Source organism: Schistocerca cancellata, chromosome 4 (assembly GCF_023864275.1).
Source record: "Schistocerca cancellata isolate TAMUIC-IGC-003103 chromosome 4, iqSchCanc2.1, whole genome shotgun sequence".
Classification (NCBI taxonomy): Eukaryota; Metazoa; Arthropoda; class Insecta; order Orthoptera; family Acrididae; genus Schistocerca; species Schistocerca cancellata.
In genome coordinates, this window is record NC_064629.1 from 665,374,733 (window position 1) to 665,399,595 (window position 24,863).

At 44.3% G+C, this 24,863-nt stretch overlaps 1 protein-coding gene across 1 annotated transcript in view; it reads left to right on the forward strand.

Moving 5' to 3' along the window:
* Positions 1 to 24,031, forward strand: part of LOC126184373 (monocarboxylate transporter 2-like) — a 141,589-nt gene extending 117,558 nt beyond the window's left edge. The window contains exons 6-8 of the mRNA XM_049926758.1: positions 4,363 to 4,569; positions 4,696 to 5,012; positions 23,042 to 24,031. Of these exons, the coding sequence (XP_049782715.1) occupies positions 4,363 to 4,569; positions 4,696 to 5,012; positions 23,042 to 23,236 (719 nt within the window). The 3' untranslated portion in view covers positions 23,237 to 24,031. The remainder of the gene's footprint in view (positions 1 to 4,362; positions 4,570 to 4,695; positions 5,013 to 23,041) is intronic.
* The last annotated feature ends 832 nt before the right edge of the window (positions 24,032 to 24,863 follow it).

The following is a 24,863-nucleotide window of genomic DNA, read 5'->3' on the forward strand; positions in this document are numbered from 1 at the left end:
AATCTCTGGTGCCCTGTAGATTTCCTAAATCACATCAGACTCTTGCCATTATACTTCCTGCGACAGTTGATTCAAATGGTTCAAATGGCTCTGAGCACTATGGGACTTAACATCTGTGGTCATCAGTCCCCTAGAACTTAGAACTACTTAAACCTAACTAACCTAAGGACATCGCACACATCCATGCCCGAGGCAGGATTCGAACCTGCGACCGTAGCAGTCGTGCGGTTCCGGGCTGAGCGCCTAGAATCGCTAGACCACCGTGGCCGGCGGCGACAGTTGAGGGCCGATTTCCTCGCCCATCACAGTCTCATCTTAAAAAAGGGGTCAATATAGAGGGTGATTCAGAAATATTTTTGCCAAGACAAGATAAAAAGTTTGTATAAACAAAGGCAAAAACAATCCTTAGCTTATAAATGATTGATCGAAAGCTCATGCTCAACACACCAGTTATACATTATCAGTTTAAAGTGTCATCATAAACTCGTAATAAATGTTCAACATGTCCTCCACACATGCATGAACTCGTCGAATCATGAACTGCCACACACTTTCAAATACTTCCTCGCGATGGCGAATGGTTTAGGAGGTTTCCATGACACTTCGATGAAGAGTCTGTACGTCTGAATTGTCTGCTGTATAAACTATTGTTTAAGGTTCCCCCAAAGTTAAAAACCCGTAGGATGAGATCTGGAGAACGTGCCGGCAATGGAACTGAACCTCCTCTATGGTAGATACCAGCCAGTGCATTTCGAACGATGAGACTAAAATATGCTGGCGCCCCATCACGCATGAACCAAACGTTTCTTCTTATTTGATGGGGCACATCTTCTGGTAAGCCCTGGAGAGTGTTCTGAAAGAAATCCTTGTAGACAGCAGCTGTGAAACGTGCTGGAAGAACGTATGGACCTATCAGGCACCTACAGTCCTAGACCACACATTAATCTTAAATTGATACTTACGTCTAGCTTGACTGATGCAATGGACAAAGCCTTCTCTGAATGAGTGCATTGACGTTGTTTGATTGCACCAGGAGAGGCGTTCAACAAAAACTTTCATTAATAATTTGAGAACGAAGGATTTTCGCACATATGGCTATGTTTGTGATGATACGAAAGGAGGCCTACACAGATCGCTTATGAGTACTAAGATTGATGAATAACAGAAGTAGTATAATCTTACATCTGAGTAGCCTAGATAAATGGAGGACATACCATGGAGAACTGTTTAAAGAAGATCGATCCGTACTTCAAGATACATGCTCCGTTGTAGGCAACGAACATGACACAAAAATCCAAGAGATAACAACAGCAGAGATAGAGAAAACAGTTAAACAATTAAAAACTCGGCAAAATACCGGGATCTGAAGCTGTTTATAAGGAGTTGTTGATGGCTGGACCAAAAGTATTACTTGAAAATCTCGCGAAGCTATTTAATCTGTCTTAGTGGAAGGGATATCCCTGTCGAGTTTAAAGAAGGGTTCATCACAAACATATTTAGAAAGGGAGCAAGGATGGCTGCGCAAAATATGGAGGCATCACAGTTCTCAGTTCTGTATCCAGATTGTATGCTAAGATTCTTCAAACTGGAACTGAAAGAGAAATTGAGGAAGTAGAAGAACAGAGTCGTTTGTGGGCAGGCAGGTCTTGTATTGATAATATCTGGAGAATTAGAGTGGTGACTGGCAAAAGAATGGAACTTAATTTGAAGACTCGCGTGGTTTTTATAGGTTTACTTGGATGTGGGAAGGAATGAATACCCAAAAAATTCGTAAATGTTATATACAAGCAGATAGAAAGCTGTATTCAGATAATATTTGTTGTGTTAAAGTTGGTTAGTTACTGTCACAGAAATTTAAAGTTAGCGAAAGACTGATACAAGGATGCTTCTTAGCGTCTACCCTGTTTAAAATGTTTCTGAATGAAGCACTGAAAAATTGGAAAAGGAAGTGCAAAAACGTGTGTATTAGAATGGCTGAAGACACCCTGTTCTCCCTAAATTTCGCCGACAATCATGTCATTTTGTTGAGAAAGAAGAGGACGTGTATTACATGTTAAGAAAGCTTAAAGAAGAACATGAGCAGTGCCGTATGAAAATAAACTTTATAGTAACTGAATACTTGGTTGTTGAAGATACAGGAAGGGATCTTGTTATGATTGATGAATCTATAGTTAAGTGTAGCAGATCATACGAGGGTGAGTCAAATGAATACTTTAAATATTTTTTAAAATATTGTTTACTGTGCAGAAGTGTTACAAAGCTCTATCACTTTTCAACATAATCTCCCCCACGCTCAATGCAAGTCCTCCAGCGCTTACAAAGTGCATAAATTTCTTTAGAAAAAAATTCTTTTGGTAGTCCGCGCAACCACTCATGCACCGCTTGGCGTACCTGTTCATCAGAACGGAACTTGTTTCCTCCCATTGCGTCTGTGAGTGGTCCAAACATATTTAAATCACTTGGGGCGAGGTCTGGTGACTATGGTGGATGAGGAAGACACTCAAAATGCAGGTCTGTGATTGTTGCAACTGTTGTACGGGCAGTGTGGGGCCTTGCATTGTCATGTTGCTGACAGAAATCCACATCGCTTTGATTTGATTGTTGGTCGCAGATGATTCTTTAGGAGATCTGTGTATGATGCACTGGTGACACTGGTCCCTCTAGGCATGTCATGCTCCAAAATGACGCCTTTTTCGTCCCAAAACATAGTAAACGTAATCTTCTCTGCTGATGGTTCTGTAAGAAACTTCTTTGGTTTTGGTGATGAGGAATGGCGCCATTCCTTGCTCGCTCTCTTCGTTTTCGGTTGGTAGAAGTGAACCCAGGTTTCGTCCCCAATAACGATTCTTTCAAGGAAGCCGTCACCTTCTCGTTCAAAGTGCCGAAGAAATTCTTCACGAGCATCAACACGTTGTTCTCTCATTTCAGGAGTCAGCTGCCGTGGCACCAATCTTGCAGACACTTTGTGAAACTGGAGCACATCATGCACAATGTGGTATGCTGACCCATGACTAATCTGTAAACATGTTGCAATGTCATTCAGTGTCACTCGGCGGGTTTCCTCCACTATGGCTTCAACTGCTGCAATGTTCTGTGGAGTCACAACTCGTTGTGCCTGACCTGGACGAGGAGCATCTTCCACTGAAGTCACACCATTTGCGCACTTCAAACTCCATTCGTAGACTTGCTGCTGTGACAAACTTGCATCATCGTACTGAACCTTCATTCGTCGATGAATTTCAGTAGGTTTCACACCTTCACTACGCACAAACCGAATAACAGAACGTTGTTCTTCCCAGGCGCAAGTCGCAAGTGGGGCGGCCATCTTTATACTGATACTAGGACGGTATGTGTGCATCTGCACTATGCTGTCACCTACAGGCCATTCTGCATGCTGTTTGTAGCACGCTTACCAACTTACAGGATAGCGGCGCGAAATTTCGGTTTGTTATTACAAATTTAAGGTTTTCATTTGACTCACCCTCGTATAAATATTTAGGGGCAGTCGTTTCGGGCAGAGGTGGAAGCAACGAGGAAATAAATACAGGACAGGAAAGGGAGAGGTGGCAATTAAGCAGCTACACTCCATTATCTGGAATAAAAGTAATTCAAGATATTTAAAAAGGGGCATATGCAAAGCTTTAGTTGAGAGCATTACTCTCTATAGTACTGAAATGTGGGAAGTCTCCAGAAGTCTCCTGGGCCAATGAGCAGGGAGTAAAGGTAACTGAACTGGAGTTTTGGAGACGAAGTTGTGAAGCAACAAGAAGGGACAAAATAAGATATGTGCTATGACTATAGATGAGAGTTACCGAGGATGTTGTAGACTAACATGGTATGAACATCTTACAAGAATGCCAGAGAAGAGACAGCCTCATAAAGTATGGCAATGGAGATCTCCACGAGATAGAAAAAGAGGAAGACCCTGGCTACACTGGAATGCTAGAGTGAGGCGTGCGATGAAGGACAGATCCATGCAAGAAGAGGACTGGCAAGAAAGAAGGAAATAGGAACTTAAATGCGAGAGACTCCGTATGGTGTACAAAACTCCCAAGAAAGTAGTTTAAATCTGCTGTTTTTCTTGTTTCGGGGTGAAGAACAAATTTTTAAAAGTATCTCTGGATAACCCCGTATAATAATCACTCGCCGACGGTGAGTTAAATTTCAAACTTCCCTGTGGCCCGTACAATGGAGTTATTGTGCTGATCAGTGACTGCATGTTCCTGCAGTTGTTCGTCAGTTCAGTAGTACGCGCCAACGTCATTGAAACAGTAGCCTGTGGTCCTTCTCGCCCCGAAATAGGTTGTACTGTTTCATTCCTTGCAGAGAGCCTGCCAGTGACCGCGTTTTGATACCCCACAGGGTACATCAACGTGGGCTGCGGCAACAAGGCGGGCTACTACTTCAGCTCGTCGTGCGTGCTGGTGGGCAGCCTGACGCTGTTCTTCATCGACGTGCACCGGCGGCGGCTGGCGCGCCACAAGCACGGCGACGGCTCGCGCCAGCTGTGCCAGGTGGAGGCGTGTCCGCAGCGGCGCCGGCCCTCCTTCTCGCACGAGCCGGACAACCGCGACCCCCAGCTGACGGACGCGCAGCTGGCCGGCGTGCTGGTGCCCTGCGCTGCCGCCCCCGGCGTCGGGCTCGTCGGGACCGCGGCGGGCGTCGTCGTGGGCGCTCCAGGGGTGGTGGCCGCGGCGGCGGGGGCGGCGCCGGGGGCGGCTGCGGGGGCGGCGGCGGCGGGCGGCGAGCTGCTGCTGGGCGGCGGGTCGCTGCTGCTGGCGGCCGCGCACGCCGCCGACAAGCCGGAGCTCACCTGCATCTCTGAGGAGGGCATCGCCGACATGGACCTGCCCGACAATCTGCTCGACGACCTCGACTACATCGGCGACTGTATCACATCCTGCAACAAAGTCGAGAACTACCTGATGCTCAGCGAGTTCGAGAACAACCTCATCGCGGAGATGCCCGTCGCGCTCGATCGCAAGGGCCGTCGCTGGTCCATCGCCAGGCAAGTTGCTACTGTTATCTGCATTTCTTGCTGTGCCCTTCTTGAAAATCGATGGTCATAAAATTCACAGCTCCGACCGTATATCTGATTGTATTTATTTACGATTTCATTAGACAGAACAATATCTGCCAGAAAATATCTGAGAGCTACGTTTGTTTTCCAACGGTTGCACTGGGCAAAACAAGAATCAAAAAAATGATTCAAATGGCTCTGAGCACTATGGGACTTAACATCTATGGTCATCAGTCCTCTAGAACTTAGAACTACTTATACCTAACTAACCTAAGGACATGACACAACACCCAGTCATCACGAGGCAGAGAAAACAAGAATCACTGTAAGATTCTATTTTGTGTATCTTTGGTGGACACTAAACGTTTTGACAAAGTGGAACAGTTTCTTTCCATTCGTGCACGTCCCTATAACGTATGTGACAAGAATTTTTCCATGGTGAAACAGGTAACAAGAAGAGTTGACCGAGTGTATATGGTGAATGAATACTGTGAAATGATTTCCAGTGCTTCAAAATATTGTAAGTTCACCATAAAGCTAATAGAAACTGAAAATATCTACAACTTCTCAAAATGGTGGCTAGCAACTACAGGAAAACGGGGTTGTCAAACGGATCACAAGGTAGATATGTTCCAAGTACACAGAAAGTCTGGTTTCAACCATGTTTCTTAATGCCTTTTGAACATAATAAGTTGCAGTCAGATGTTGTGGCTTCTGAATACATAGGAGGGATATAGAAACATACATTCGATGTTTTATTTCCGGAAATGTGTGCTGTTTATAATTTTGAAAACGCTCCCAGTAGACTAGCGACTATGAAGAGGAACCAAATGCAAGACACTGAACGTTTACTTGGTTATATTCCGCATGGATCTAGTTATTTCTATGGTGATTGGTTGAAATGGCCTGTGCTGCTGCTGCTGCTGCTGATGATGATGATGATAATGATGATGATGATGGCGCTGAGGCCGGCCGGAGTGACCGAGCGGTTCTAGGCGCTACAGTCTGGAACTGCCCGACCGCTACGGTCTCAGGATCGAATCCTGCCTCGGGCATGGATGTGTGTGATGTCCTTAGGTTAGTTAGGTTTAAGTAGTTCTAAGTTCTAGTAGGGGACTGATGACCTCCGAAGTTAAGTCCCATAGTGCTCAGAGCCATTCGAACCATTTTGATCGCGCTGATGAGGATCAATGAAACCATTTTGTATGCACTTTGATTGGAGTTATTGTACTATGAAAAGATATGAGTAAAACATGAAACAGCTTAAAAACACAGCTTGACCAAGGATATGAATTATTTCCCCAAGAAGAGGTCATTATTCCAAGATTTTGGACTTACTTCTTTTCAAAGAGATTGCAAAACTTAGCAACTGCAGTAATGGCAAAATATCCATTTCATTCTCTTCTTTAAACATTAGAAAACCCGTCTTGTTATACTCCATATACTCACCCGAAAGACATTTTCCTTCGTTCCTGAAAACCTAAGATTTTGGAATAAGATCCTTCCAAAAAGGACTGTATCATTTACGGAGATGGGTTCATTGCCAAAACTTTATCTACTAATTCCCTTCTACAACCCCTCGAAGCCTATAACAGGCATTGTCAAACAACCTGTATATTCGGAGTCAGGAATGGTGTTTAAAGTATTCACGAAGGAGTTGTGTTGCAATACTTGTCTCGTCCTCCTTGTATAATACGGCACGCAATACTGAAGTGATGGTTTTCAAAGGTATGTGTCCGTATGCTGTCCTTTTTTGTCACCATTTTCAGACTGTGTGGCTTGTGCGTAAAAATCACTTCCGTATACGGCAGGAATTAATGCAAGACGTCAGCATTGGCAGCATTCGAATCGATATCCCGGAGAAAATTGTATCCCAGTGCTATGTGGAAGAGAATGGCACGCAAGACGCTGTTGCTCACTCCTGCTCACAAAATTGCCTGATTATAGGGGTCCAAGAGATATCAACAATTGATTGCAATAGGCTGGAAATATTTTATACACTCCTGCTACTCATTTTTCTGCTTACACTGGCTGATCAGATTCTCTGAAAGATGAAAGCAAAGAAGAATTACAGGATCCGTTGAATGGAATTAACAGTCTAATGAATACAAAAAATGGTTCAAATGGCTCTGAGCACTATGGGACTTAACATCTATGGTCATCAGTCCCCTAGAACTTAGAACTATTTAAACCTAACTAACCTAAGGACATCACACAACACCCAGTCATCACGAGGCAGAGAAAATCCCTGACCCCGCCGGGAATCGAACCCGGGAACCCGGGCTCGGGAAGCGAGAACGCTACCGCAAGACCACGAGCTGCGGACTGTATACAAGTTCATGGTTTCGGGTTCTTGTAGCTTGCCACTCAGGTTTCCACTCTGCGTCCTGGTCGAATCCCGTGGATAGCATTTGGACTCCCATTCACATTCTGGTCCTCTAGATTTGAGGCGTTTCCTGGGCAGTGATAGCAAATCGTCATGAAGGGAGATCGAGTTGTTTTCAGAAATTTGCTGACAGAGGTTTTCCGTGATTTCCCAAAATCGATGAAGGCAAATGCCGGAATGGTTCCTTTGAAATTTGCACGGCCAATTTCTTTCCCCGTCCTTCCATAATCTGAGTTTCTGCTCTGTCTCTGATGTCCTCTCTGTTGACGGGACGTTAAACTCTAATCTCCTGCTCCTCCTCTTCCATAGCATATTGCCGGGCCGTATGCCATCAGCTTCGATCCGGGGCAGGAACTGAAGAGCAAATTCAGAACGTTGCTGCGGATAATGAGGTTTCAGTTGCTGCACCGTCTGGATCTTGTGCAGGTACCAGGGTAATATAGACTGCAAAACTTTCCCCACTGCTGACCATGGTATGGGCAATTGTCGTCATACTGCACGAGCAGTAGCACTACCGAGGGCGCGTGCTGTATGGCCTGTTACAGCCACAGAAACCTACTCAGTAACTTCCAAAGGGATGGGCCACCTTGCTCGTGGAAACTCCACACCAAACTCACCTGTGTTTCCGAATTCTATTATCATCTTTTTTAAACCATTTAACACATCGGGCCTTTCCTCGGACCTATCAGTCGGCAGTATTCTCTCGGTGCAAACTGTAATTGCTGCCGTTCACATCTGAGATCATCAGTCCCCTAGAACGTAGAACTACTTAAACCTGACTAACCTAAGGACATCACACACATCCATGCCGGAGGCAGGATTCGAACCGGCGGCCGTAGCAGCAGCGCGGTTCCAGACTGCAGCGCGTAGAACCGCTCGGCCACACTGGCCGGCCAAATGACAGGGCGGATGTCCACTCACGTTATCGCTTGTCATATGACAGCGTCGATGTCATACCATCATACAGACAATGTACAGCGCCAGATTTGCACCTTGTGGCCAAAACCGGAACTAATTTTTTTCCAGTGTAAATCGGTTCCGAATTATCACATTAACATATCCATCAAGTTTCGCTGCCATACGATAATTACAACCCACACTGGGCCTCCACGAGTTGCTGCACTTTAATTATAACCACCCGGTGCATGAATGATGCGTGCTGTCATATTAATAGTAAACCTAGGAAACGTTTCCGGGAGAGCTACATGCAAAGAGAGGTGAAAAACTGAGGGGACTGTGTGATGTCTCATAGATGTTGTAATTACACGTAAATGGGTCCTTTGTTTGAGGTTATATGTGTATTAAATCAAAAAGACTATATTCAGGTGATTGAAAACAATCTTTGCAGTTCCCTCGCTATATTAGCGAAAAACATTGCATTATCAGACTATCCTCGAAGACGATAATGTTCGCTTCGAACGGATTACCATCCTGACAGCGTGACATAAGAAATGTCCGGTAATAGTTACACTTCTTGACTTACCTGCAAAGTCCCTAGATTTGAGCTCCGCTGAAAATCTCTAGGATTGTCTGTAAAAATAAATCAAATTAAGTGACATGGCTGACCTTGCAATATACACTCGTGCGCTGACCCTCCATCAATCTTTCTCAGAATAGTCACGAGTCCATAGAAGGTGACGAAGGACATGTGCAGTTAGACTGAATTTGCAAACCCGACAGGGTAGACAGTGAATGAGGATCCGTCCCAACCTGTTAGCGAGAGCGACGGGAACTGCATGAAATGAGTATTTGAGTCGGTCACCTTCAAGAGGCCATTGCTCACACAGGCACGTAAAGACGACAATAGCAAAGTTCATCCGCCTGGAAGGATACGTGATTGGTTTTCTGAACACACCACCAATAGAAATCTTGATTCGCCTGCAAAATCACTTGGCTTTAACCCCACGGAAAATCTGTGCGATATATTGGAACAACGCGTAAAGCACCGATATTAGCATCCCGGAATCCTCAGCGAGTGGCTTAACCCGGATGCGACGTACCTGTATAATTTTGTGGGCTCACTTCCTAACCGAATCCAGACGGTTATCATGTACAGCAGCCGAATTACTCGCTATTAAATGGTGCTTGTAATAATTTCTCTAGAGGTGACTAATTTTTTGTCTAGTAAGTTAAAAAAATGCATTCCTACAGAACACGATGACAGAATAGCAGGCATAAAGGACAAGGGAGTACCATACCGACAGATTATACAGACAGATGTGTATAGCGCAGTGACTGAAGAACGAGTGTTGGCGGAATGGACTCAGGAAAATAGTGTGGCAAGAAGAGTAGGCACGGGTCTTCCCAGAAGGACTATACCACAAAAAGATCGTTAGAGTGCTGTATTGGCTCTAAAGAATAGATAGATCCCTACAACTTAAATCCGGACATAGTTTATAGGTAGTGTGTCACAAGGAACCAGTTTATAGGCAGTGTGTCACAGGGAACCGTCGTTTACTTGTAACACCATACTGTAGATGACAGACTTGCACGACATACAGCCACAGTCAACTTGGACACTCAGTGGCTTTCTGTGGCATTTAGCGCTGAGTCTTGTTTCTGTTTGTGGCGGTCATATCGGCACCGACGTCCGTAAACGAACTGGTGAAAAACCACAATAGGCTGCCATTCTCCAGACTCGTAGCTCTTCGACTTCTGGAATAATGGTGCGGAGAGCTATTGGATTTTACAACGGGAATGATTTGATAATTGTTGAAAGGTGGCTGAATGCTCGCCAGTATTTGTCATATCCTTCATGACCAGGGTACCAAGTGTCATATACCATATTATAACCTCACATATGTCTTGAGAATATACGGATCCTCGACTAACCCACCCGCTCCTGTGATTTGTCAGAGCACGTCTGGCTTGCGATGGAGAGATCTGTATTTTAATACCAGCCTCCAGCCAGTAATCTTCACAAACTGCCACAGCATGCTTTTCAGACAGGGCAAAGAATTCCTCAATATGACATAAGGAAACTGTTTGCTTTCATGGTACAACAATTACAAGAGTGCATTCATGCCTGTGTGGGTCACACCACATACTGATGCTGTGATGGACATCAGTGCCAAATAGAATCAAAGTTAAACCATTTAATACGTGTTATGTGATAAACATCTCCACAAGGCTTGATAAATGGCCTACTGCTGCTTCATGGTGTAATATCTTATATGTCTCAGGGTAGAAGAATATTAAGGCTTGAAGACTGGAGATAAATCTCAGTCAGATAAACTTTATGGGAGTGCAAATTTTCGCAACAGTATCAGTGAAAAATTTAAATACGTTGAAGAATGTTAGTGCCTGTGAGTTGTTATTGTGGAAAACATAAAACATTGTGAGGACCTTCTCAGAGAATTTGTAAAAAATTGTAAAAAGACAGCTACTTTCCAGTGTGTGAGTCCATGCCCTTAAGAAAAATACGAAGACTGATATTCTCAAGTCGTTTGCGGAAATCACATTTATTTGTCAATAAGAAAAATACTAAAACGAAGAATAAATATGTAGAACTGAAGCTCGAGGTAGAAAAAGTTATAATGTGGTACCTTTGCTACCTATGCTTTGTCACAACAATTCCCATCCGTTCAATAGAGCGACGGTATGGTCACATGGGAAGCTTATCTTACGAAATTTGTTGCAAATGTCTTGAAACTCTCCAAGAAGAAAACTACCAATACCAATACATACCGTAGGGGTTTCAGAAGACAACTGCTCGAAAACTGCGATACATACAGAAAGTAGTCACATATCAATATATAGAGCATCTGCCCTAGCTTTTACTTCACAGCCGGCCGAAGTGGCCGTGCGGTTAAAGGCGCTGCAGTCTGGAACCGCAAGACCGCTACGGTCGCAGGTTCGAGTCCTGCCTCGGGCATGGATGTTTGTGATGTCCTTAGGTTAGTTAGGTTTAACTAGTTCTAAGTTCTAGGGGACTAATGACCTCAGCAGTTGAGTCCCATAGTGCTCAGAGCCATTTGAACCATTTTTACTTCACATTTCAGGCGCTGAGTATGGGCACTATTTGCGACACAGCATATTTCAGTACGTAAGTGCATTTACAAGGTCCAATCACATGAATGTGACCACCGCATATGTTCGACGTCAACGTGCAATAACTACTCACAGGCGGCAGGTCGCAGCATTAGCAATGATGGATATATGATGGTCACTCCAAAAAAAATGCACACTATTTTTGTAAAAATACAGTTTTCATTCTGCATGTGTGAAAGTTTTACAGTGCGTAGATACATCCTTCCCTCTTGTTTTCAAACTTAGTTCAACCTGTTCCCGAGAGTGGCGCCGTCACAGCATGTCTTCAAGATGGCTGCTACACTTGACGTTCGTCAGAAGCAGCGTGCTGTCATAGAATTCCTGTGCTGTGAAAACGAGACAGTGGGAAACATCTACAAGAGGTTGAAAAAACTGTATGGAGATGCTGCTATCGATCGCAGTACAGTTAGTCGGTGGGCAAGCAGATTACGTTATGAAAGCGGGCAAGGCAATATTGAGGATTGTCCTCGCAGCAGCAGGCCTCGTACTGCACACACTCCAGACAATGTGCAGAGAGTTAACGAATTGGTGACTGCTGACAGACAAATCACAGTGAACGAATTGTCACGCTACGTTGGGATAGGGGAAGGAAGTGTTCGCAGAAGTGTTGGCGTTAAAAAAGGTTTGGGCCAGGTGGGTTCCCAGGATGTTGACAGTGGCTCGCAAAGAAACAAGAAAAACGGTATACAGCGAAGTTTTGGAACAGTACGAGAATGATGGAGATGAATTTCTTGGAAGAATTGTGACAGGTGATGAAACATGGCTCCACCATTTTTCACCAGAGACAAAGAGGCAATCAATGGAGTGGCATCATGCAAATTCACCCAAGAAAAAAAAATTCAAAACCACACTTTGTGCTGGAAAAGTTATGGCTACGGTGTTTTTCGATTCCGAAGGACTCTTGCTTGTGGACATCATACCAAGTGGAACCACCATAAATTCTGATGCATATGTGACGCCACTAAAGAAACTTCAATCTCGACTGAATCATGTTCGACCACATCGGAAAAAGCAGGATGTTTTGCTGTTGCACGACAATGCACGGCCACATGTCAGTCAAAAACCATGGAATCGATCACAAAACTCGGATGGACAACACTGAAACACCCGCCTTACAGTCCTGACCTGCCTCCATGTGACTATCATCTCTTTGGGAAACTGAAAGAGTCTCTTCGTGGAACAAGGTTCGAAGATAATGACTCCCTTGTGCACGCTGCCAAACAGTGGCCCCAACAGGTTGGTCCAGAATTTTACCGTGCGGGTATACAGGCGCTGGTTCCAAGATGGTTCAAATGGTTCAAATGGCTCTGAGCACTATGGGACTTAACTTCTGAGTTCATCAGTCCCCTAGAACTTAGAACTACTTAAACCTAACTAACCTAAGGACATCACACACATCCATGCCCGAGGCAGGATTCGAACCTGCGACCGTATCGGTCGCGTGGTTCCAGACTGTAGCGCCTAGAACCGCTCGGTCACTCCGGCCGGCTCCAAGATGGCATAAGGCAGTTGAGAGGGATGGAAATTATGTGGAGAAATGAAAATATTGCTCCTAAATGATGTATCTACACACTGTAAAACTTTCAAACATGTAGAATAAAAGAGGGATTAAAAAATAGTGTGCCTTTCTTTTGGAGTGACCCTCGTATAAACCGAGTCGGTGGACTCGTAAAACAGGCTGTCATTGTCATCATGCGGAAACGAAACAATTTATCTGTCGTCCAAAAGGGTGTGATCACTGGCTTACGGGCCAAGGATGGAAGCATTTCCGAAACGGCTAAGTCTGTAAACTGTTCGCGTGCCGCCGTGGTTAAAGTGTGCCGTGCATACAAAATGGCGCTATCCAAAATGGCGCCGAGGCAACTGTGGTGCACCACGGGCCGTTGATGACAGAGGTGGACGACGGCTGCAGAGATGTGTACTGGCGAATAGCCGTACAACTAACTGTTAAGCTACTGAGCGCTCAGATGAACCAAGAGGCTACCAGCTGTGTCTCCACAAAGACCGTTCAGCGAGCATTGCTGAAATTGGGCCTTCACAGCAAGCGCCTGGTTCATGCACACATGATGACTGCTGCTCATTGGCGACGCAGGCTGCAATTTCCTCACCAGTATCGCAACTGGTCGTCCACTGAGTGGCGACAGGTGGCTTTTCCAGATGAATCGCGTTTTATGCTCAATCAGACATGGTCATTGGTGTGTACTGCCTGCAACAATCGTCGGAAGGGTCCATGCCGGAGGAGGGAGCATTATGTTCTGGTGAATGTTTTGTGGCAGACCCTAGCGATCTCGTCATTCTGGAAGGCACAATGGATCAACGCAAGTACTCGTCTATCCTTGGGGATCATGTCCGCAAGTACATGCAGTTGGTTCTCCTCGATGGTATCTACCAACACGACAATAGAACGTGTCACACAGCTTGCAGCGTACGTGCATGCTTCGAAGAGCACCAAGATTAATTTACTGTACTCCCCTGGCCAGCAGACTCCTTGGATTTAAACCCAATCGGGAATCTGTCGGACCACCTCGATCTGGCTGTTTGCGCAATGGATCCTCGATCGAGAAACCTAGCGCATCTGGCCACAGCATTGGAGTCAGTACCTTCCAGAAACTCATGGACTCCGTTCCTGCAGGTCTCGCGGCGATCTGCAAAAGGTGATTATTTACGCTTTTGACATGTGATTACATTAATATGACTGGACAGTGCCCACGGTTGCTGAGTGGTGCCCGCACGGTAGCTCAGCGTGTTCGGTCAGAGAGCTGGTTGGCATCTGTAATAATAAAAAAAACTGAGTGGAAGGATCAACAAACCAACTTGAACGGATGTCGTGTGGCGTCCGCAACGACCAAACACAACGATCCACAATGAATAAAATGAAAAAAAAGTGGTTAGTGCGACAGAATGTCAATCCTAAGAGTCCGGGTTGGGTCGGAGATTTTTTCCGGTCAGGGACTGGGTGTTGTGGTGTCCTAATCATCATTTCATCCCCATCGACGCGCAAGTTGCCGAAGTGGCGTCAAATCGAAATACTTGCACCCGGCGAACGGTCTACCTCGACGGGAGGCTCTAGTCACACGACATTTACATTTATTTTTACTTGGAAGACGCGACGGCAACCCATTTCGGAAATCTGTTCATTTGGTTGCCTGTCCGCAGGTACCAACTAATTCGATGCGACAGTATGGGGCGGATGATTTGTCTACGTATTCTCAGAAGCTTGCCACCTAGTGGTACTCTACATCTACATCTACATTTATACTCCGCAAGCCACCCAACGGTGTGTGGCGGAGGGCACTTTACGTGCCACTGTCATTACCTCCCTTTCCTGTTCCAGTCGCGTATGGTTCGCGGGAAGAACGTCTGCCGGAAAGCCTCCATGCGCCCTCGAATCTCTATTTTACATCCGTGATCTCCTCGGGAGGTATACGTAGGGGGAGGCAATATATTCGATACCTCATCCAGAAACGCGCCCTCTCGAAACCTGGACAGCAAGCTACACCGCAGAGCGCATCTCTTGCAGAGTCTGCCACTTGAGTATGCTAAACATCTCCGTAACGCTATCACGCTTACCAAATAACCCTGTGACGAAACGCGCCGCTCTTCTTTGGATCTTCTCTATCTCCTCTGTCAACCCGACCTGGTACGGATCCCACACTGATGAGCAATACTCAGGTATAGGTCGAAAGAGTGTTTTGTAAGCCACCTCCTTTGTTGATGGACTACATTTTCTAAGGACTCTCCCAATGAATCTCAACCTGGCACCCGCCTTACCAGCAATTAATTTTATATGATCATTCCACTTCAAATCGTTCCATACGCATACTCCCAGATATTTTACAGAAGTAACTGCTACCAGTGTTTGTTCCGCTATCATATAAACATATAATAAAGGATCCTTCTTTCTATGTATTCGCAATACATTACATTTGTCTATGTTAACGGTCAGTTGCCACTACCTGCACCAAGTGCCTATCCGCTGCCGATCTTCCTGCATTTTGCTGCGATTTTCTAATGCTGCAACTTCTCTGTATACTACAGCATCATCCGCGAAAAGCCGCATGGAACTTCCGACACTATCTACTAGGTCATTTATATATATTGTGAAAAGCTATGGTCCCATAACACTCCCCTGTGGCACGCCAGAGGTTACTTTAACGTCTGTAGACGTCTCACAAGCTGCGACATCGTCGCGAGAAAACACAGTGACCCGTATATGTAATAAGTTTCCTTTAATTTACGTCTATGGTCACAATCTTTTCTGTTTAACAGATTACCGGTTTCGGTCTTTAATGACCATCATCAGATCCGTCTCATAAAAACAAAGTCCTGTAGACGTCTCTCCATTGAGAACAACATGCTGTGTTCTGTTTGCTAAAAACTCTTCAATCCAGCCACACAGCTGGTCTGATACTTCGTAGGCTCTTACTTTGTTTATCAGGCGACAGTGCGGAATTGTATCGAACGTCTTCCGGAAGTCACGGAAAATGGCATATACCTGGGAGCCTGTATCTGATATTTTCTGGGTCTCATGAACAAATAAAGCGAGTTGGGTCTCACACGATCGCTGTTTCCGGAATCCATGTTAATTCCTACATAGTAGATTCTGGGTTTCCAGAAATGACATGATACGCGAGCAAAAAACATGTTCTAAAATTCTACAACAGATCGATGTCAGAGATATAGGTCTATAGTTTTGCGCATCTGCTCGACGACCCTTCTTGAAGACTGGGACTACCAGTGCTCTTTTCCAACCATTTGGAACCCCCCGTTCCTGTAGAGACTTACGGTACACGGCTGTTAGAAGCGGGGCAAGTTCTTTCGCGTACTCTGTGTAGAATTGAATTGGTATCCCGTCAGGTCCAGTGGACTTTCCTCTGTTGAGTGATTTCAGTTCCTTTTCTATTCCTTGGACACTTATTTCGATGTCAGCCATTTTTTCGTTTGTGCGAGGATTTAGAGAAGGAACTGCAGTGCGGTCTTTCTCTGTGAAACAGCTTTGGAAAGAGGTGTTTAGTATTTCAGCTTTGCGCGGGTCATCCTCTGTTTCAATGCCATCATCATCCCAGAGTGTCTGGATATGCTGTTTCGAGCCACTTACTGATTTAACGTAAGACCAGAACTTCCTAGCATTTTCTGTCAAGTCGGTACATAGAATTTTACTTTCGAATTCACTGAACGCTTCACGCATAGCCCTCCTTACGCTAACTTTGACATCGTTTAGCTTCTGTTTGTCTGAGCTGTTTTGCATGCGTTTAAACTTGCAGTGAAGCTCTCTTTGCTTTCGCAGTAGTTTCCTAACTTTGTTGTTGAACCACGGTGGGTTTTTCCCGTCCCTCACAGTTTTACTCGGCACGTACCTGTCTAAAACGCATTTTACGATTGCCTTGAACTTTTTCCATAAACACTCAACATTGTCAGTGTCGGAACAGAAATTTTCGTTTTGATCGTTAGGTAGTCTGAAATCTGCCTCCTATTACTCTTGCTAAACAGATAAACCTTCCTCCCTTTTTTTACATTCCTATTTACTTCCATATTCAGGGATGCTGCAACGGTTCTCTGTTTAATTGCTCGAGGTAATTTTCGCATAGTGCACTCAGTATAATGTCACTAGAGCTCTGTCCCTACCACCCGTCCTAAACATCTGAGTGTCCCAGTCTATATCTCGTAAATTGTAATCTACACCTAAGACTATAACATGCTGAGAAAATTTATGGGAAATGTATTCCAGATTTTCTCTGAGTTGTTCTGCAACTAATGCTGCTGAGTCGGGAGGTCGGTAAAAGGAGCCATTTATTAACCTAGCTGGGTTGTTGAGTGTAACCTCCACCCATAATAATTCACAGGAACTATCCACTTCTACTTCTCTACAGGATAAACTACTACTAACAGCGACAAACACGCCACCACCGGTTGCATGCAGTCTATCCTTTCTAAACACCGTCTGTGCCTTTGTAAAAATTTCGGCAGAATTTATCTCTGGCTTTAGCCAGCTTTCCATACCTATAACGATTTCGGCTTCGGTGCTTTGTATCAGCGCTTGAAGTTCCGGTACTTTACCAACGCAGCTTCGACAGTTTACAGTTACAATACCGATTGCTGCTTGGTCCCCGCATGTCCTGACTTTGCCCCGCACCCTTTGAGGCTGTTGCCCTTCTTGTACTTGCCCGAGGCCATCTAACGTAGAAAACCGCCCAGTCCACGCGACACAACCCCTGCTACCCGAGTAGCCGCCTGCTGTGTGTAGTGGACTCCTGACCTATCCACTGCAACTACGCCGCGGCGCGTTTTACGAATCGAAACTTGGAGAGAATCAATATGTAGTGACATGTGTCATATTTCTGTATGTCTTGTAGTTCTTGCGCGGTCGTCTTCTGAAATCCCCGAGCTACTAATAAATAACCCTGTAGAAAGCTAGACAAGAACATGAAGAATAATAACAAGTTATGAATACGATGCTTAAGATACTACGAACCATCGCCAGTAAAGCTGCATAAATTTCATCGCATGAGATGTCTGTGACCACTAAAATTAAAACTTTCTGAATCAACAGAATTATTTTCTCTGTCCGAGAAACCTGAGACACAGCTTATTTTGGTGGGAAGAAACTTCATACTATAAGGTGTCTGGGTTTCATTAGGTATGGAGTTATAGAAGTTTGAAACTGCACGAAGCTTTCAGTGCCAAAGTTAGTCTCGAAGTAGCACTAGATTCCAGTAATGTGCCATATCTTCAGCTTCAGCCTACTATTGTTTTGTGACACTAGTGTTTCAACCAGACCACACATCTGCACACATGCTGACGGTGCCGATCGGGAATTTTGTGACTGGACACTGGTGTTACTAATTAAATACGTTGTATATGATTGCCCTAGGTTGAGTTTGAAACTGCACGAAGCTTTCAGTGCCAAAGTTAGTCTCGAAGTAGCACTAGATTCCAGTAATGTTCCATATCTTCAGCTTCAGCTTACTATTGTTTTGTGACACTAGTGTTTCAACCAGACCACACATCTGCACACATGCTGACGGTGCCGATCGGGAATTTTGTTACTGGACACTGGCGTTACTAATTAAATACGTTGTATATGATTGCCCTAGGTTGAGTGCCAGTTTCGATTGTGTTTAAAATGCACTGCACGAGATTTGTGCAATATTCCGTCTAGGTATTTCCTTTACGTATGCAAATAAAAGTTTCGATTTTATGTATAAGATGTGATATACTTCAATCAGTAGAACATAGTCCTGCGAGAATGTCGGGCATAACTTCTATACCCGTTGGCATGAACAGTTTAGAAGTATAGACTGCACTAGATTCCAGTAATGTGATTTACATTTTCAGCTTTAGCCTACCACGGTTTTGTGACAGTGCTCTTTCAACCAGTGCTACCCATCTTCACGTATGCTGACTGTGGCGACCAAGAGTTTTGTGATTGGAAACTATTGTTAGTAATGAACTAGAGCCGCGCGCGATTAGCCGAGCGGTCTCAGGCGCTGCAGTCGTAGACTGTGCGGCTGGTCCCGGCGGAGGTTCGAATCCTCCCTCGGGCATGGGTGTGTGTGTTTGTCCTTAGGATAATTTAGGTTAAGTAGTGTGTAAGCTTAGGGACTGCTGACCTTAGCAGTTAAGTCCCATAAGATTTCACACACATTTGAACATTTTTTTGAATGAACTAGACAGTAAACGAGTGGCTTAAGCTCAGTTACCCAACAACGCGTATAACACACTTGCAGGTGGTATCCAACTAGACGAGTGAAATTTTATGTTGAGTAATTCCTTACAACCAATTAACTACTTTACCATTAATTGCTAACGAAGTTGCTTTTATTTGTCAGGAAACCAACTGCATCCGTAACTCATCTTATCCACATATAATTCCTGAAATAACTATCTAACGCCACTAATCTGTGACTGTGAGGAACTTTAACAATCTGCCTTATATCTGTAGCCACGTATATACTGACAGTACAGAACATTCCGACAACCCCTCTACTGTATGAATCAGCACGACTAAATTACAATGGAAGAATATAAGAGGTAAATATGTTATCATATCCTTTCAACAACTTTTGCACATTTTCTTTTTTCGTGAAAACCACAATGTTGTAACTCCATATCTGCCTACTTTTTCCATTTTGTGGGCCGTAACTGATCAATCTTTTCTTATCCTTTAAATTGTAGCAAGTGGTTTCCCGTAGCTCGATACAAATCTATAAGCCACAGTGTCATCTTAATCTGAGGAAAACTAATTCCTACCTATATGCGAATACTGTATACTCAGGACTTTACTTTTTTATCTGAGGAAGAAGCAAGGAGTAATCCGCATTCACCTAAGCGACTGTAGAGGCTGCTTTAATGTCACGTCCACATTGGCCTGCGTATCAAACGAAGGATTGTACATACGGCGCACGGAATTAATCCGAATCTGAATCACATTCCTGAAAACTGGCGCTATTGCATATACACATGAAATTACATAGACTTTTATATGATGTTACTGCTAGAAACAGTCCATACTACAGTAAGCAGAAATCCACTGACTGTCATAAGAAAGCCGGCCGGTGTGGGCGAGCGGTTCTAGGCGCTTCAGGTTCGAATGCTGCATCGGGCATGGATGTGTATGATGGCCTTAGGTTAGTTAGGTTTAAGTAGTTCTAAGTTCTAGGGGACTGATGACCTCAAATGTTAAGTCCCATAGTGCTCAGAGCCATTTTTTTGTGATACGAAGTGAAGGCCCAGATGGAGAGAAGGAAACGAAATTAAACATCAAGCGTTGAGAGGGTATGAGATATTATTTTAGTGATTACAAAATCGAGTAAAATTTGCGAAGTGCTTGACAGTGAAAGCCCACCACCAGTATGACGTTGAACCCTCTCTGACCTAGACGCATGCACTGATTTGGTTGGGAAGGGTGTGTGAAGCCGCTGTATCCTCTCCTGAGACAACCTGGCCCACGTCTGTTGTCAGTGATCCTTGGTATCTTGAATACTGGCATTGCGACGTGTGAACTGATCCCACACATGTTCTATAGGATACAGGCCTAGGGTTCAAAAATGGCTCTGAGCACTATGGGACTTAACATCTGAGGTCATCAGTCCCCTAGAACTTAGAACTACTAACTAACCTAATGACATGACACACATCCATGCCCGAGGCAGGATTCGAACCTGCGACCGTAGCGGTCGCGCGGTTCCAGACTGAAGCGCCTAGAACCGCTCGGCCACACCGGCCGGCCAGACCTAGGGGTCTTACTGGCCACGGGACTACTTCTACATCACGCAAACAGTTCATAGAGGCACGTGCCGTGCTTGGACTAGCGTTGTCCTGTTGCAAAAGGTATCACGCTTCTGCCACATGAGAAGTAACACGTGAAGACGCAGGATCTCAGTGACGTACCACTGTGCTGTCAGAGTTCCCTTACTCACTATAAGCCATGACTTGAAGTCATAACCGATGACTCCCCACACCAGGACGCCAGGTGTAACACCGCTGCGCCTCCCCAAAACGTTGGAAAAGTCTGACCACTCCCCAGGTCGCCGCCGCAGTCGCCGACGATGGTCATCCAGGATAGTGCAGAACCGCGATTCATGGCGGAACACAACATGACACCATCCATCAGCAGTCCATGTTTCCCAATCAAGGTACCACTCCAAACGCCGCCGTTTGTGTTATAGTGTTAACAGCAGCCAACGCGTGAAACGGTAATTCCCTTGTCCGGCTGCTGCTAGTTCCCGACCGTTGGTTCAGAACGACACAGAATATTACAGAGAGTCCATTTCATGTTCTCGAATGACAGGCGCATGTGTGAACTGGTTACACTGTGTTTCGTACACAATGTGGCAAACCTCCCATGTGGTCAGAAGTGGTCGACCGAAACCCTGACGACCAGCATGCCTGTCCTCAGGTTCCCAAGCAATCCAATATGGGGCCACCGTCGCATCCAAATGCGCCAAAGATCTAGATATTGGGCAATTCGACCAGCCGACCAAAAGGAGACCCACGTTACGGCCCCTTTCAAACTCTTTTCAAGTGCTGATAATGCTGTCACACATGTGTACGAGGCATATCTTGTGTCCTTCACTGTGACCACTCAAGATCGGAAGCATTTCAGTGGCCTACTAGGCATGGTAACAACATTAAGTATGAACATGACTAATAAAATGTAAATGTCGTATGACTAGGGTCTCCCGTCAGGTAGACCGTTCGCAGGGTGCAAGTCTTTGATGATGATGATTAAGACAACACAACACCCAGTCTCTGAGCGCAGAAAATCTACGACCCAGCCGGGAATCGAACCCGGGTCCTTAGGACTGACATGAAGTCGCGCCGACCACTTTTTTTTTTTATCGTTGTGTTTGGTCGTTGCGGACGTCACATGAGATCCGTTTAAGTTCGTTTGTTGATCCTGTCACTCAGATTTTTTATTACAGTGGCCAACCAGCTTTCTGACCGAACACGCTGAGCTACTGTGCCGCCAAAATGTAAGAAGTAGTCACAAATGGTTGAAATGGCTGTAAGCACTATGGGACTTAACATCTGAGGTCATCAGTCCCCTAGACTTAGAACTACTTAAACCATCTAACCTAAGGACAAAACAGCAGTACTGTAATTTAAGTTGGATTGGATTGTTTGGGGGAAGAGACCAAACAGCGAGGTCATTGGATTACCGGGGGTGGACAACATGACTAATGCACTCTAGTTGGCATTCTACCTGTTACAGGGAATTTCCACTGTAATCATTTACAAAACGACTGATTGTGTGTACTTGTACGGAGTTACACTGACATACGACCTCGTGTTCTGAGTGCTTCACTTTTTTGTACGCTGGATGGTTATAATTAAAATGCAGCTACTCACAGAGGTCCAGTGTGGATTGTAATTATCCTATGGCAGCGAAACTTTGCATGTATTCTGAAGCATTAATGCGGAACCGATTTACCCTGGAAAAATATTAACTCCGATTTTGGTCATCAGGTGCAAAATCCGGCGTCGTGAATGCAAGAAAGACGTATAGAAATGCTTCCATATGTAATGAATTAGGAACGGGACATGAGCAGAAAAGATCAGACAATTGAGAAAGGCATAATGTTGATTTTATTATTTACTACTGCTAACATAGTTTGCTCAATATAGGCACCTGAGACGTCGAAGAGCTGGTGTACAGCGCCAGATTTGCGCCGCGCGGAGTGGCCGCGCGGTTTGAGACGTCATGTCACGGACAGCGCGGCCTCTTCCGCCGGAGGTTCGAGTCCTCCCTTGGGCATGGGTGTGAGTGTTGTCCTTAGCGTTAAGTTAGTTTAAGTAGTGTGTAAGTCTAGGGACCGATGACCTAAGCAGTTTGGTCCCTTACGAATTCACACACACCAGATTTGCACCTGGTGACCAAACTTGGAATTAATTTTTTTTCCAGCGTAAATCGGTTCCGCATTAACGCATTATCATATCTACCATGATTCGCTGCCATACGATAACTACCGCCCACACTGTGGCTCAATGAACAGCTGCACAATTACAATCACCCAGTACTTATCATTCCTCATGAAACCAATTCAGTAGGGCTTGCATAAACGTAAATTCTCTGTTGCAGGCAGGGTACACGTCCGGGAGATGAGGCAAATGCGTCTCTCACGATGGAGGAAGCCAACAACGGGAACGGTGCCGCCGTGGAGCCAGCGACGACTCCGCAGCCCGCAAGGGACGTGCCGCCATTCCGAGGCAGCAGCAAATGGCGTGTCATGTCGGGGCCCAAGAGAGTCATTACTGTTATCGATGAAGCTTCCGTCTGAACATTCGTACGAAATGTGGAATCTGACACAGACTAATAAAACAGCCAGCACTAGAAATGCAGTGAACGAAACCACTTGCAGCACTTGAGTTGCTGCACTGAAAACGTATTGAAATACTATTGGAAGACATCATATAAAGTTTTCAAAAAATTGTATTCTTATAGTGTGCCCATTATTTACAGCGAGAGGTAGACATGAATTACTACGAAGGTAGCTTGCTTTTGGAATAGTGTTAGTGATAGTGAAAATCATTATCAGAAGTATAATAAGAATTTAAAAATTGTGTTAAACTAATTATTATAATCGTGTTGTACTGTTTAGTATTATATTTCCAAGCTTTTAATATATTTCCTAAAATTTGTATCTTAAATGTATTTATTGGTTTGAGTCCAGGAGACTAAACAGTACACGCTAGTAACTGTCATGACGTTTAGCGTTTATGTAAGTACACTATGCTGATATCTGTGCTGCTGCTTTCATACAGTGCCTGTTCACATTTCCTTTTACCATGGCAGACGCTCATTTTAAGCTTCTAGGTGTGTAAATAAATGTCGCATATTAATTTAATTGTTTAATTGTTATAAGGTTTCGTGTGTGACGACATGCCAAATCATTCTCTATTTGATGTTTAGTGTTTTAGTTTCCCCTTACCTCAGGATGTATTGGTAGTCAGCAAATTTTCCATGACGACACCTGTTTGCGATTTAACGCGCAGTACATTTTGTTAATGGCTGTAAATTTAGAAAGTGTATATTATGAATTACATGAAGACAAGTAAAAAATATATACATCACAAAGAAATAATTTTATCATAATTTTATGATGTTCATATTAAACCACATCCATTAAAAATATGCCCTTTCATTTCCTTTTCTGTTGCCTCATCCAGAGACCCCATTCATCTACATAATATAACACTACTGTTAATTGAAGCAAATGATTTGGTATAATTAACATCAAGAATAATTCGTTTCCACCAATATAATCTGCTTCGTAAAATGACGCACCTGTTCTAATCTTTCAAGTTCGTACAAAATACTTTCTTGCAGTAACAGAGAAATCATGTGATAATTGGTGTTAACTGTCGTTCATGTTTCAAAGAACACGCATATCCATCAAATACTGTTTGGAAAAAAACTGCTTTTAATATCTGAATAATATTAACTGTTCTGACGAAATCGATAGGAGCACAATCATTATCACAGTCTCGGGCGTTCCACAAAGTATTTCATATATATAAAAGGGCAATCAAAGTCTGAAGGCAGCTATTATGGCAAAAATAAATGCCAAAAGTTTATTCACAAGTAGTGAAATAAACTATAAATTAGTTGTAGCGATAGCGATCACATAGTTTTTTATCATAACTTCAGAGGAAACACGTGGAATATAGAAGAAATTTGTTAGAAGAGGTGCATTCAGAATCAGCGACCCGGAAGAAGCACTTGGAGATCAGCTTTGAGAGCCATATTAAGAGTGTGTGTGATTCACAAAGCAAATTGTTCCGACTTAAACCTGCAGTTGGTGTTAAACTGAATAGTGTACAGTACTCTGATCTACCGATCCTAATTCATGTACCATTAGATAGTATATTGTATAAGATGAGTAATGTCAAGATAAAGTTCCTTAG